The sequence below is a fragment of the Tachysurus vachellii genome, chromosome 2 (genome assembly GCF_030014155.1).
Source record: "Tachysurus vachellii isolate PV-2020 chromosome 2, HZAU_Pvac_v1, whole genome shotgun sequence".
Lineage (NCBI taxonomy): Eukaryota > Metazoa > Chordata > Actinopteri > Siluriformes > Bagridae > Tachysurus > Tachysurus vachellii.
In genome coordinates, this window is record NC_083461.1 from 3,159,286 (window position 1) to 3,175,570 (window position 16,285).

At 41.0% G+C, this 16,285-nt stretch overlaps 1 protein-coding gene and 1 pseudogene across 1 annotated transcript in view; both read left to right on the forward strand.

Moving 5' to 3' along the window:
• The first annotated feature begins 4,054 nt into the window (after positions 1-4,054).
• Positions 4,055-7,466, forward strand: LOC132862019 (peroxiredoxin-like 2A; annotated as a pseudogene).
• A 3,242-nt stretch (positions 7,467-10,708) lies between these two features.
• pdzd7b (PDZ domain containing 7b) overlaps positions 10,709-16,285 on the forward strand; it is a 6,687-nt gene continuing 1,110 nt past the window's right edge. Inside the window, exons 1-13 of the mRNA XM_060893825.1 lie at positions 10,709-10,837; positions 10,936-11,070; positions 11,157-11,331; positions 11,594-11,770; positions 11,984-12,131; positions 13,206-13,266; positions 13,351-13,743; positions 13,831-13,983; positions 14,065-14,192; positions 14,270-14,361; positions 14,970-15,061; positions 15,176-15,247; positions 15,339-15,896. Of these exons, the coding sequence (XP_060749808.1) occupies positions 10,732-10,837; positions 10,936-11,070; positions 11,157-11,331; positions 11,594-11,770; positions 11,984-12,131; positions 13,206-13,266; positions 13,351-13,743; positions 13,831-13,983; positions 14,065-14,192; positions 14,270-14,361; positions 14,970-15,061; positions 15,176-15,247; positions 15,339-15,896 (2,290 nt within the window). The 5' untranslated portion in view covers positions 10,709-10,731. The remainder of the gene's footprint in view (positions 10,838-10,935; positions 11,071-11,156; positions 11,332-11,593; positions 11,771-11,983; positions 12,132-13,205; positions 13,267-13,350; positions 13,744-13,830; positions 13,984-14,064; positions 14,193-14,269; positions 14,362-14,969; positions 15,062-15,175; positions 15,248-15,338; positions 15,897-16,285) is intronic.

Here is a 16,285-nt window from a genome sequence, read left to right on the forward strand (position 1 = left end):
ATGAAAATCATGAATGTGTGACGTCAATAAGAAAAAGCTGTAATGTATGAGAGTCATCAGATATTTGAGTATAAGATTTTTGAATAATTTAAGGGTTTACTTGTGGAAAGACCTTCCAGTCAACTATTACAACCACCATCAACACTTTACAGAACATAAAAATAATACAAAAATGTAATATTATAATAAGGTTTAATGTTAGACTTATACTTAAATGTGTTTGTCAATGGCGTAAGTTTGATTTTGACATTGGTGGGGACATAATTTATTTGACATTGGTGGGGACATAATTTATTTGACATTGGTGGGGACATCATTTATTTGACATTGGTGGGGACAACATTCTCTGTATTCTGTGCATAAAACTGTTGTTATAAGAATACTTTCTTACTCACATACCGGTAACCTGCATAATCACGTTGCATATTGCTTCATACAACGGAATATACTGTAGCTGCAGCCTCCGACCTCAACACATTAGCGAGAAAGACAAAGCCAATCAAACAGCGACGTGGGTTAGAGAGGCAGGACTCAAAAAAGTCAAAGGCCAATCATTTTAGAGAGGTGAGTTACAAAGGCGGGATTCATTGCAGGGGGTAGATCTGTTAACCGCTTGTGTTTTTTACAGAATATATTTTTCATCTTATTTAATGGGGGGCACGGTGGCTTAGTGGTTAGCACGTTCGCCTCACACCTCCAGGGTTGGGGGTTCGATTCCCGCCTCCGCCTTGTGTGTGTGGAGTTTGCATGTTCTCCCCGTGCCTCGGGGGTTTCCTCCGGGTACTCCGGTTTCCTCCCCCGGTCCAAAGAAATGCATGGTAGGTTGATTGGCATCTCTGGAATGTGATTGCGTGAGTGAATGTGTGTGCCCTGCGATGGGTTGGCACTCCGTCCAGGGTGTATCCTGCCTTGATGCCCGATGATGCCTGAGATAGGCACAGGTTCCCCGTGAGCCGAGGTAGTTCGGATAAGTGGTAGAAGATGAATGAATGAATGAATCTTATTTAATGATTCCTGGATAAATGTTAAATGAAATAAGTAAAAAAGCACAAGACACAGATGGACATCAGTGGTTATGTATAAATATATACAGTGTATATATATATATATATATATATATATATATATATATATATATATATATATATATAGGCTTGGTCGAATTATTGCTAGGGACAATTGAGTGTTCCCTGGATATTGTTAGGGACATGTCCCTACCGTCCCTACCTAATTCGACGCCCTTGGTGTTTGTATTTACCCATAATGAACAAGTCTGAGGTGACTGTTGGGAGGAAAAACTCTTAGATGGAAGAGGAAGAAACCTAAAGAGGAACCAGACGAAAGAGAAAAGAGAACCTCATCCTCATTTGGATGACACTGGAGGGTGTGAATATAAATGTACAGTCTGACAATTGTGTATTAATGAGGATGTTGTTCTTAAAGACCACATGTAGTTGGCATCTCCTATTAGTATGTCTGAAGTATGTATATTTCATGAAGCAGAGTCCAACTGGAGCTGGAACATCTCTAGATGCCTCAGGATCCTCACATGGTTTGTCTCATCTCAATGAGGGTCCAAAATCTTCATGATACAGAACACAACTGGAGCTGGTAAAATTTCTGGATGCCTCGGGATGGGTAGAAAGAGAGAAGCAGTGGAGAGGGATTAACATATCTGCTGTTCATAAAATGTGCAAGTCTGATATAATAGTACACAGTATTATGGGATGTATTATGTGTACTCCTGACTAAAGAGATGAGTTTTTAAAGAGATGAGCCCCGAACACTATCAGGAAGACTTCCAAAGTTTGGGAGCTAAATAAGAAAATGCTCTACCGCCTTTAGTAGACTTAGATATTCTGTGAACTACCAGAAGTCCTGAGTTTTGTGATCTCAGAGAGTGTGAAGGATTGTAACGTGTTAGAAGACTAGTTAGATACATGGGAGCTAAACCATTAAGAGCCTTGTACGTAAGTAGCAGCAGTTTGTAATCAATTCTAAACTTAACAGGTAGCCAGTGTAGAGATGATAAAATTGGGGTTATATGGTCATACTTTCTTGTCCTAGTGAGAACTCTGGCAGCTGCATTTTGGACTAACTGTAGCCTATTTATTAAAGATGCAGGACAACCACCTAGTAATGCATTACAATAGTCCAGTCTAGAGGTCATGAAAGCATGAACTAGCTTCTCAAGTCAAGTCAAGTTTTATTGTCATTACAACCATATATACTGTAGCTGTTACAGTACACAGTGAAATGAGACAACGTTTCTCCAGGATCAGGGCTACATAAAACAAAGACAGAGCTATAAGGACTTAGTAAGTTAGTCTTAGCCACATATGGTGCAACTGTGCAACCTGGTACAAACAGTGCAGGACAAGACAAACAAGACAAAAAGTTACAAGACAATACAAAAAGTACAAAAAATACAATACGCAAAAGACAATAAACAGAAACAGCGCCGGTCAACCAGTGTAAATCAGATACAGATAGGATGTTTCTAACTAACTAATAACTATTAATACTACTACTAACTACTGTCAGAAGCAGGTGTCTTAATGGATAAAACCAGGCCCAAATGCACGGATAACAGAAATATGATTTATTAACACAGAAAAATCACAAAAACTAGGAAACTGACATGGCAGAGACAAACACTAAAAAGAAGAGGACTCCGTGAAGCGAAATTCAATAAATAAATAAATAGGAACAGGAAACAAATAGGCAAGTTAATAAATCAATCAGAAACAGGTGAGTAGTGTGAGAATACACACTCACCCTTACACACCCTTATCCAGAGCGACGTACAAAAGTGCTTAAGACTCTACACACAACACACAATACATTATACCGTCATCATAACAGAGTTAATGTATCCAATAATAGAGTCTTATGCACTTTTGTACGTCGCACTGGATAAGGGCGTCTACCAAATGCTGAAAAATAGATCGATATGGAGACCAGAATGGACTAAGAGAGTAGTTGTGTAAATTGGAATGCGTCTACTCGCCCCAAGACCAAACACTCCCAATCTTATCTGCTTTCGGCTCCACCTCAACCAGCACTGGCCTCGGCCAAGGCCGCTGTTGGAACAACAACTTCCCCAGCAGAGCACTGCAGCGAGACTCTCTTACGTTCCTTTCCCCACTTCTACAGAAACCTGCTGATTGTTGACTCTCTTTGGGACCTAATCGAGGTTGTCTCCATTTGCTGTGTATCGCTATGACAATCTTGCAGACTGAGGCACCAAGATTTGGATGCCAGGAGCAACGACTCTCCAGGCCTACACTTTTACATACATACACACACACACACACACACACATATAGGCACTCACCCCCCACCCCCATCCCACGCCTTCGCCGCTTTGTACCGCCAGTCTGACAAACGGGTCTGTGACCAGCGCCGAAGATAAAGGCTGCAGGACCTGATGGCTGCTTGCCTGTGCTGGATTACCTCCACCCCCCAACACCCCTCCCCTGTTGCAAGTCGTGTGTTTATGGCGAACTGTTTATGTGCTTATGTTGCTGAGGTGTTTTTTTCCTGTTCCCACACTGTACTCCCCACCGGAGCATAGTCTGGGGGTTGTTGTTGTTTTTTTCTCCTCCCTTCCCTCATGTTATGCTGTATTTCTTTTCAATCCCCTGTCTTCCTGTCCTGTCCCCCCCTTGACATATTGTATGTATTGTATGTATGGGCAGGTTGATGGCTAATTTCGCTGGTTACCTGTGACCAGTGACAATAAAGGCTACTACTACTACTACTACAACAATGTAAATGTAAATGTAAATGTATAACCTGTCCACGACACAGCTCCTGATTGGTCGATTTCAGCCTTATGCAAATGAAAGCCCTGAATGACAACATAATAAAGTACAAAAAGACACCAGAAGATTCCAACATGTTCTTTCTCAATTGTTGCTTACTTTCTCTCTCACACACTCACACACACACACACACACACACACACACACACACACACACACACACACACACAAACAAACAAACCCTTGCTCTAAATACCTTCAGTTATTTCCTCACAGTGACTCCAGCTCCAGCATTGTGTGTGTGTGTGTGTGTGTGTGTTTAGGGTTTACTCTTTGTTCTCATAGAGAGAATCTAATCTTTAAAGAAAGGAGAAGACAAGAGATGTTTAAGTTGTGTTACTGAGACAAGTTTTGAGGTGAGTGTGTGATGAGTTTCCTTTATATTATTAGCTACATAAGCCTCGTAGTTCTGCTGCAAACTAAATAAATAAGTCAGACATTCGAATTGTTATACAGTACCACTTTAACCCTGCCCACGACACAGCTCCTGATTGGTCGATTTCATCCTTATGCAAATGAGCTGTAGTGGTTTTTAACTCAGATGCGACTGCGAGAGATGAGACATGAACTTGTAGCTATGAGACGTGACAAAAACTCCCAAAACCTTTAACTCCAGAGTGTGAATTCGACTGCAGCAAAAAGTGAGTATTACAGTTAATACTATTATTAGTTCCTTTAATTTTTTTTATTATATTCAGTCTTGTGGAACATTTACAAGTTATCACTTACATGTATTATATTATATTACACTTATAAACACTCTGTCTCTCAACACAAGCTAAAAAGGACAAAAAAAAAAGGTCCCAGCTTTACTTCTCACATTGGAGTCTTCTTCCATAAAGAATCTATGTTTATGTGCAGTGGAGTCCTTCGGTCCATCCTGAACTTGGAGGATCTTGAGATTTTTTTAATTTTCTGTAGATTTGTTCTGAGACGTCTGGCGTGACATCACAACTCGTGTTCAGCCAAATTCCACTTCTGCTTGTGATTTCACCAGTTTGCTGCAAAATCAGGCATTTTTTGCTGCAACAGTGACAAGGGAAAAAAAAGAAGAAATCCATCCTTGAGGGACTGTTACTATGGAAACAATAAAGTAGAACCAGCGTGTTAATATAAACCTGTGATTTGTAGCCGGACTACTATTAGAGACGACCAATCAGAATCAAGAATTAAACAAAACATCTATAATAATAATAATAATAATAATAATAATAATAATAATAATAATAATAATAATAATAATAATACTGTATTATTTAATTTATTTAATAGTTGTAGGTCTCCCGGTTGTGGGACATAGTGTAGGATCATGAAGAATTATTTTTGTTGACAAACATTTTTTGTTTTTTTGGGGCTTGTATGTAGTGTATGTGACTATAGCAGGGTTTAATGTGGACGTGTGGCTGCTGGTTGTGGCTCTGATCACCGCCTTTGTCCTTATGCTCAACACGGACCTGTTCCTGACCAAACAACAGCCCATCTCACTGAACACACTCGCCAGTGCCGAGCTGAGGACCACCGCAGGGGGTGAAACACACACACACACACACACACACACACACACACACACACACACACACACACACACACTTACACACACACACAGGAACTTCACTTCATACTTAACAGAAATGCAAAATCAAAGAAAAATAAAAGGGAAAAACGAATTAAAAAAAATCCCCAGAAATGATTCAGATTTTATTTTTTTTTTGAAAAGCTATCAAGATGAATCGGATTCATTAATAAATAATTATACCTCAAGATATAAAACTTATACTGTAGACAGAATGAGTTAATTAGCATTAAAGTGCTTCATTAGAGTTAGATCTGGATGGAAAAAAGATCAAATGAAATACTTTTAGCTTTTGTTAATCCACAAAACATTTAATAATAAATATTTTCCCATCTATGGACCTTGGAAACTTTTCCTTAGTTAGATTTTAGAGGATTATTAATTTTTTTCCAATGATACACAACAGGATTTTTTTTCTTCAGTTAGTTGAGGTGTTTGTTTGTGTTTGTGTTGTGAGACCCAGAGGAGAAGAGCTTCAAAGCGCTTACACTCTGGGAGAAAAGTGGAGCCGTAATCATGGCTGTCAGACGACCGGGATGATCCTTGTGCAGAGAGGTATGAGTGTGTGTGTTTGAGTGTGTGTGTATCTTTGTGTTGTGTTAATGTAAACTCTGATAGGTCGTCCTGAAAACTGTAACATTCCTTATTCGTTGTGTGTGTGTGTGTGTGTGTGTGTGTGTGTGTGTGTGTGTAATAACAGGAAGCTTCTGAGCTGTCCTCTCTGAAGCCTCAGCTGGATGATCTCGGCGTTCCTCTGTACGCCGTGGTGAAGGAGAACGTCACCACAGAGATACACAACTTCAGACCCTACTTCAGCGGAGAAATCTTTCTGGATGAGAAGGTCTGAGATTCTACTTCTATTTCATAACAGAGGCCTTGTTTCGTTCTGTATCGTTCAGATAGAGAATTTTTTCCTACTGAATAGAGTTGTTTATTATTTAGTTGCCACATGGATTAGTTACTACAGTTCGGCCTGAACGAGTAAGAATAGAGAATACTGACTGAAAATGCCAATTGACTCATGATTCATTTAGAATGACTCACTTTGAATGAAGACAAATTTCTGACCAAATCACAATGAGATTTATTTGTTCTATAAATAATTTATTTTACTGTTTGTTGCAGCAATTTTTTTACAGTCCCAGTCAGAGAAAAATTAGGCATCTGGGCTTGGCACGTATTAACGTGTGGAAGAACATCCTGCGTGCCTGGAGAAAAGGTTACCATGGTAACATGAAAGGGGAGGGGTTTATACTTGGAGGCATTTATGTGATTGGTCCAGATAATCAGGTGATGTTCTATATCTCTTCTCTTTGTTTACTTTTTCAGTTTAGTGATATAAATCATTATATAAAGATATAAATCATTTAAAATGATTCATATAAAGATATAAATCATTTACATATTTTTACGATGTATTTGTTTATCCTGTGTATTTATTTGCAGGGTATTTTAATGGAGCATCAGGAGAAAGAGTTTGGAGATAAAGCTGATCTCAGATCAGTGCTACAGGCAGTAAAGAAGGTGCAAAAAGCTAACTAAAGCCATCAGCACTGATCTTGAGTTAGTTCTACGGCCTTTTTGGTCTTTTTTCTTTTTTTCCCCTCACCTTAAAGTGTTACAGCCTGTAACTGAAATGGACTTTATGTTGATTTTATGTCATGACTCTACAAAAATAATGACAGTCTGTGTTCTTTAGTACTCATATACACTATGATTATATCACTATGTTTGGTCTTGTTGTGTTATTGTTGTATTGCAGTGTGTCTCTGTAATGATGCTGTAGGTTTCAGAAGTGTATTAATGACAGACTGACTCTAAACTCTCACAGGAGCGAGCAGTTTTGATGCCTTACACTCACAAAGCCAACATCAAACACAGCAACACACCGTGATCCAATTATACAATATATAATTAGCACTAAATCAGTAATATTCTTATGATTGGCTGGTTTTATACAGCATCTCAAGTGTAAATCCTATACAAGTTTTTTATGTACTGTTTTGTTTTTTCACTACTTGATTCATACACTTTAAGCACTTTAATAAAAAACACAATTTCATTTATATCCCGTAATCAGAAAGCACATTTATGTTTAATGTCATTACATATGAATGATCAGAAGCTTTGTTTTTATCGTGAATTGTGTTGTGATACTAATTAATGTGATGTCTTTACATTAGTATTAAATAGTAATAGTAATAATAATAATAGTAGTAATAATAATAGATATTCATATTAATAATGATATTAATAATAATAGTATTAGTATTAGTAATAATAGTAATAATAATAGTAATAGTATATTAATAATAATAATAATAATAATAATAATAATAATAATAATAATAATAATAATAATAATAATATTGAATATTGGACAGTATTAATGAATTTTTATGTCATTAGTTAGTCATTACATATGAATGATCAGAAGCTTTGGTTTTATCCTGAGTTGTGTTGTTATACTAATTATGAATTGTGATGTCATTACATTAGTATTAAACAGTATTAGTAATAGTACTAATAGTAATAATAATAGTATATTAATATTAGTAATAATAATAAAAATAGTAATAGTATTAGTAATAGTACTAATAGTAATAATAATAGTATATTAATATTATTAATAATAATAAAAATAGTAATAGTATTAGTAATAGTAATCATAGTAATAATAATAGTGTATTAATATTCATAATAATAATAATAATAATAATAAGAAGAAGAAGAAGAAGAAGAAGAAGAAAAATAGTTATAATAACTAGTAATAATATTCATAATAATAATAGTACTAATAGTAATACTATTGAATATTGAATAGTATAAATGAATTGTTATGTCATTAGTCATTACATATGAATGATCGGAAGCTTTGTTTTTAACGTGAGTTGTGTTGTGATACTAATTAATGTCTGTATAAAAAGAAATAAACCACCACACAATAAAAAACACTAATCTGGACCAATAATTAGCTCAGACATAGTAATTACATGTAAAGCAGTTAAGAATCGTTCAGTTGATACAACTGCATATAGCGTATTTATTTGATAAAATAAATACTGATTGACTAAATTCATTACTGTTGTGCCTTTTATTTTTTTTATTTCATTAAACCTAAATTAATGCCTTAACCTGGTACGAAAATACGGCCAAGATGATTGACACTATTTCGTCCAATAGCAGCCCTATACCGCACACGTACCGACCAATCAGCGATGGAGGTCGGGGCTTAGGACCTGCTGTTGGAATGAATGAGGAGTCATTTGTCTGAGGTAAAAAAACAAACAGGAACGCAAAAGTTTCAAAAAGGAATTAGTAACTTAATTTTAGCTGTGTTTGTATTATTTGTTGTTGTTTTACAAACGACGATTTATTAGGTTTATTTATTCAGTTTCTTTCATTTAATAGCAACACAGGTGAAGACTAGCTTAGCCGCTCACTTGTTGCCTAGCAACACAGGTGAAGACTAGCTTAGCCGCTCACTTGTTGCCTAGCAACCTCTGACAGCGTCTTTTCTTTATACGTCTTGTAACTTAACTATTAATTATAACTTTATTTATTTATTTATCTATTTATTAAATATATACAAGTCTGACAAACGTTATTGTGCGTTTTAATAAACATATTTAACATCTTTTTTTATCCGCGCGAGAGGAAAAAAACACCAGACCGGAAGTCATTAAGGCGCAATAGATACCGCACGTGACGTCAAATATTTGTAGGATTAAAAAAAAGACATCTATAATATGTGTTTACTTGAACTGACATAATAAAAATATCCTTAGAAAAATACATAAACATAAAAGCGTGTAAACGTGAAGCCCCGCCCAGAGTGTTATGACGTCATGCCACATGGCTCTGAACGCCTGATCACGTACAGTAGTTGGACAGAGTAATGTGAACAGTGACATATCTAATATCTGTTTATTAATAAGGTGTTGGACCACCATTTGTGTTTAATGAGGCTTCTCATCCTTCTCTCCAAAACGTCACACGTTAGTTTGGTGATATTCAGGTCACGTGATTGAGCTGGTCAGGGCAGAAGTTCATACTGATGCTCCTCAGACCGATACTGTTTCTTCTGTTTGTCTGGCCACATTATCTTGACAAATGGCATAATTATTTGGAAACAACATTTGGACCATAGTGACACACAACCATGTAGGCTGATGATGGGGCCAACAGTATACCAAGATACGGCCACCCAAATCTTCACAGATGTTTGACAGTCAGAACCAGATAGTCCAATTTGTACGCTTTCGTGGTGGTTTTCCGTCCATAAACGCAACGTACTGTTGGGAATAATGTAAACGATGATTCAGCAGAAATTACCACCCGTTACCAGTGATATCATGACACGTCTTTGGAAACGATTCTTTACATTTACGGCATTTGGCAGATGCACTTATCCACAGCGACTTACATTATCTCATTTTTTTTTTATACAGCTGAGCCATTGAGCGTTAAGGGCCTTGCTCAGGGGCCCAACAGTGGCAGCTTGGTGGACCTGGGATCAAACTCACAACCTTTCGGTTGGTAGCCCAACACCTTAACCACTAGGCTACCACATGCACACTTTCTTCCTAAGTTTTGAGTTTTGTCCAAAACTCTTCTTCACTGATGAATTCCTGGCTTGCTTTGTATACACAGTCATACTTGTGGACACTGTTGATCTTTGGGCTGTAAAATTTAGCTCCTGCTGACACTATATAGCATAAAATAAATAAGTGATAATAACAACAGTAACCAGGGGAGGCACGGTGGCTTAGTGGTTAGCACGTTCTCCTCACACCTCCAGGGTTGGGGGTTCGATTCCCGCTTCCTCCTTGTGTGTGTGGAGTTTGCATGTTCTCCCCGTGCCTCGGGGGTTTCCTCCGGGTACTCCGGTTTCCTCCCCCGGTCCAAAGACATGCATGGTAGGTTGATTGGCATCTCTGGAAAATTGTCCGTAGTGTGTGATTGTGTGAGTGAATGAGAGTGTGTGTGTGCCCTGGGTTGGCACTCCGTCCAGGGTGTATCCTGCTTTGATGCCCAATGACGCCTGAGATAGGCACAGGCTCCCCGTGACCCGAGGTAGTTCGGATAAGCGGTAGAAAATGAATGAGTGAATGAACAACAGTAACCTACACGAGTAATAGTAAACTCTCTCTCTCTCTCTCTCTCTCACCACAGAAAGAATGTCCAATCAACAGTCCAGTGTTTAAGTTTTGATTCGATAAATAAATGACTGTGGACAGATTTCTGTGATTCTTTGAGAAGACAGAAAGTGGAAATGAGGTTGGATTACCACAGAACATCTTGCTGACCCTTACACACACACACACACACATGATGGAGAGACCACAACGACCCACAACCCCAAACCAGGGTCACAACAGGAACAGATCTCTGTCTCCAACACAAAGACCAGCTGGTGGAAACACAATCATAGAGGGTGAGGCTGTCTGTGTGTTTGTGTGTGTCTGTGTGAGACTGTGATAATTTTGTGTGCAATCAGAAACCAGAGCTTTGCTGTGTGTTTGTGTGTTGCAGGTGATCTGCATGGTGAGACAATGACGGTAACAGTGGATCAGACAGAAGATGGTCATTTAGGCTTCAGCGTTCGTGGAGGAGCCGAGCACGGCCTCAACATCTTTATCAGCAAAGTGGAGTCCAACAGTGCTGCAGGTGTGTGTGTGTGCGTGTGTGTGTGTTAAAATGAGATGTTTAGCACTATAAAGAGAGAGCACTGTGTGTATGTACTGTATGTGTAGAGCAGGCAGGTCTATGTGTTGGGGATAAGCTCCTGGAGGTGAACGGTGTCAGTCTGGAGAACATCAGCATGAGCAGTGCTGTGAAAGTGCTGACCGGCCACCGTCGCCTCCGATTGGTCCTCCAGAGAGTGGGGCGGGTCCCTGGGATCAGATACACCAATGAGAAGACTACCTGGTAAACAACACTCACCAGTTCTTACTTACTGTACATTCTTACTTACTTCTCACAGGCTGGAGTTATCCAGGGACACACACTTCAGCACAGAGAGACAGAAACTGTAACGCTGTTCACACAGTTCTAACAGTCACTTACTGTAGGATGAAGAAGATGGAACCTGGCTGTAGTTTACACATGAATAACAGAAACACTGGGCAATGAACAAGCAAAAAGTATAAGATTATTAAAAAAAAGTTCATTTATTTAAATGTGTGTGTAGGGTCGATCTGATCCACCGCAGGATGGTGGTGGAGGAGGGGGACGTGTCTCTATCAGACAGGCGCACAGACGGTGCTCTGTGTCGTACAGTTCACCTGAACACGTCTCTCTCTCAGCCCTGCCTCGGCCTCAACATCCGCGGAGGAAGAGAGTACGGCTTGGGCATCTATGTTTCTAAGTGAGAACCTCTGTCTGTCTATCTGTCTGTCTATTTATTTTTCTGTCTGTCTGTCTGACAGTGAGTCACTATGTCTGAGACTGAGCAGCTCTGGAGTGTGGATAAAAAACACAATATTTCTATTTCTATTATGATTCTATATGTAATTTCTATATTTGTGTGTATGTGTGCGTGTGTGTGTGTGTGTGTGTGTGTGTGTGTGAGCATATGCAGGCTGGATCCAGGAGGATTGGCTGAGCAAGGAGGGATTAAGATGGGGGACCAGATCCTGTCAGCCAATGGGGTGAGATTTGAGGATATCTCGCATAGTAGAGCCGTGGAAGTCCTGAAGGGACAACGTCACCTCACACTGACTATCAAGGTGAAAACACACACGCACATATACACACACATATACACACACATATACACACACATATACACACACATATATACACACATATATACACACATATACACACACATATACACACACATATACACACACATATATACACACATATATACACACACATATACACACACATATACACACACACATATATACACACACATATACACACACACATATATACACACGGGGGCACGGTGGCTTAGTGGTTAGCACGTTCGCCTCACACCTCCAGGGTCGGGGTTCGATTCCCGCCTCCACCTTGTGTGTGTGGAGTTTGCATGTTCTCCCCGTGCCTCGGGGGTTTCCTCCGGGTACTCCGGTTTCCTCCCCCGGTCCAAAGACATGCATGGTAGGTTGATTGCGTGAGTGAATGAGAGTGTGTGTGTGTGTGTGCCCTGCGATGGGTTGGCACTCCATCCAGGGTGTATCCTGCCTTGATGCCCAATGACGCCTGAGATAGGCACAGGCTCCCCGTGACCCGAGGTAGTTCAGATAAGCGGTAGAAGATGAATGAATGAATGAATGAATATATACACACACACACATATACACACACATATACACACACATATATACACACATATATACACAAATACACACACACACACACACACGAAATATGCTAAAGGTTATAAGGCAAAGCAGCATCTAATTTGTGAGTGTACTGTACTCATGACTGTGTGTGTATGTGTGTTCGTGTGTGTGTGTGTGTGTGTGTTTGCCAGGTACCTCATGCCATATTTACCATGCTGTAGGTTCAGGTGTTGTGTTTTAAGGGATCAGCTAACACTGTATCTATCAGTTTAATACACACATTAGAGCTCTGACCTGATCTGACCTGATGATGGTGTTCTATTGAAACACTGTTAAATGTCCCACACGTGTCTCACCTGGATACTGGACCTGAGAGCTGTTACTGAAATGCTAAAGACTGTCCAGGATTCACAGTTTGATCTCAACGAACATCCTGTAAGCGTCGGCTTTTTTATTCAAAGTGAGATCAATAAAAATGTATTCAGTCGAATCTTGTTTGATTGACAGGAAACAGGAAGATACCCAGTTTATCAGGAGCTAGTGGCAGAGTACAGCTGGCGTGATAAACGTAAGAACCCTGACTGTGAACTGAATCGTCGTCATTCACAAATAATTCTGTTCAACTTCAGAGACTTTATGTATTATCTTTCAGGAGGCAGTAAAGGGTTCCGTTCCTTGTCACGGGGGTCGGATTCGTCCTCCTCGGCCTCCTCTCTGTCCTCTGGAACCCCCCTCAGCTCTGTGGCTGGTCTGTCCCAGGCCACGCTGCCCCTCTCTCTGCCCCTCAGGTCCAGCTTCTCAGAGGGCCAGTTCCACACAGACCTCCTTGAAAATGACTTCCACACTGAGACCAGTCTGAGCCGTGGCCCAACGGAGCTCCTGCAGGACTCGGCTATACGTAACGACGGAGGAGCAGGAGGAGGAGGAGGGGGAGGAGGAGGAGGAAGAGTCGACCGAAGAGAGGGGAGGAAAACATCTCTCCTGATGGCACTAAGCCGACCTAGTCCACCCATCCGCAGGACCCAAAGTCACATGACCATCTCAGGTCTTTGAATTTATCTGCAGACTTACACTTTGTCTACCCGTTCACGATTTGACCCCTTACTTTCCTGTCTCACGTACACACATTCAGAAGAAGAACAGAGGAAACAAAAGAAGCAGAAGGAAGGAAGAGAAGAAGGTGGGATCTCTTTGCAGCGTTCCAAAACCTTCCTCGGCCTGTTTCGGAAGAGGAGCTCATCTAGGGAGCGTTCCAAATCACCATCCCGAGCTGAGCTCCCCTATGGTAAGATGCTGTAAGGAATTTTGCAGGTAAAGTAGAGTTCTCCCTGATGAACCTGCTTAAAATTATGGTCTGTTGCTGAAGGTACGACGGGCAGCAGGTCATCCGATCTCCAATCATCATCCGAGGAAGTTCTCACTCAAGTGGAGGAAATGGCCACGAAGCTGCTGGAGGAGGAAGACGTAGCCGTGCTCAAGGAGATCTGCAAGCGGGTAACACTGTGTGATGTTGCCCACTAGCCAATCAGAGCCTTTGGTATGTCTGAGGTTTCCTTTGTGTGTTTGTTCAGTATGTAGTGGAGCGTGAGTTGAATTCTCTAGTGCGCCCCCTGCTGAGCATCCTGGATGGACCGGAGAAACTCCTGTTACTGAGGGAGATCAGGTGAAGAAAACAGTGTTGGAATGTTTGCTATAAAGAGAATAGAGTACAGGACTGACATTACATAGAGTAACACACACACACACACGCACCACACGCATAGACACCACACACACACACAAACACCTCACGCATACACACACCACACGCATACACACATACACCACATGAATACACACACCACACGAATAGACACCACACACACAAACACCTCACGCATACACACACCACACGCATACACACACCACACACGCACACACACCACACATGCATACACACACCACACACACACACACACACACAAACACCACACGCATACACACACAACACGCATACACACCACACATACAAACATATACCACACGCATACACACACCACACGCATACACACCACACATACAAACATACACCACACGCATACACACACCACACGCATACACACACCACACGCATACACACACCACACTCATACACACTTTCTACTCTAAATAACAGAGCTAAAGTTTGAATCTTTGGTGTCATAACAAAAGGTGAACACTTCTAAGGAAATATATTCTAAGACCAGAAAAGCTGACGTCTGCTTATATTCCTTTCTCCTGTGCTGATTTCAGAATGCTTGTTCCTAAGGAGGATCTTCAGCAGTTTAACGACCAGGTCAAACTCTTCGAGGAGGAAGCCTACGACATATTAAAGACACGCTCTCGTAAGTAATAAAATACCGACTCGGTACCGATTCATACTCAGCTTGTCAACACGGTTGTGTTCACACGATTCTGTGTTGCAAAATAGCCCTCAAGCTTACAGCTTTTTCTTGCAGGACGATCTTCCCCTCTGCGCTCTCCCAAGGCAGGCCACGCCCCCAAGCGCCACCTCATCACACCTGTACCAGGTGAGACTAAGAATCAGATTAGTATTATACATGCGTGATCTGTTGGACTCTTGCTTCACCGTATATGTGTGTGTGCATGTGTATGTTTCAGACCAGCAGGGTGGATTCGAGCTCCAGGCAGCCGAGGACGTGGAGAGACAGAATCGGCTGCTGGAGCAGTTACAGCGTCTTCGCACGTCTCTGGCACAAGATAAGACGGAGGAACCTACCCGAGTGTCCTTCACTCCTCTGCTGGATATCCCCGTAGACTCGTATTCTCACCCAGAATCCTTCAAACCTCCTAGATCGTCTCCTAAAATCCCAAACTGGCTACTGACTCAAGACTCGCTCTCTCCTCCTACCACGTCCCGCGAGCTCACACCAGATCCGGAAAACGCCACCTTGAGAAGGGGGAGGTCCCCGTCTCGAAACGGACACTCGGAAATCAAAGCTAATAAGAAAGAAAAAGCAGGACAGGATGTTTTCTTCGTAAACACCCCTCGTCACAGAAGGCCACTACTCTCTCAGGTTTTTGCTCCACTTATGAGAACACAGAGCTCTGCAGCGCCCTCTGTGGGACAAGGTGAGGAAACCCAGGCTCATGAGCGCCATTGTGATCAGGAGTACAAACTCCAAACCGTCTGCATCAGCAAAACCAAGCATTCTCTGGGTGAGGAATCTGTGCTGTTTGTTCAGATAGGAATAAACCACTGCATGACACAGTGTTAGAGTGAACCACTTAACTGTCCTGAAGTGTTTCATTCCCCTTACACTCCTACTGTACATACTCTCACACTCTCTTACACACTCTCTTCCACACTCTCACACACCCTGACACACACACTCTTACACACTCTCACACACCCTGACACACTCTTACATACTCTCACACTCTTTTACAAACTCTCACGCTCTCTTACACACTCACACACACTCATACACCCTGACACTCTCCTACACACTCTTGTACTCCCTGACACACTCTTATATACTCACGCACCTGGACACTCTCTCACACTCTCACACACACACACACTCTCACACTCTAACACACTAACA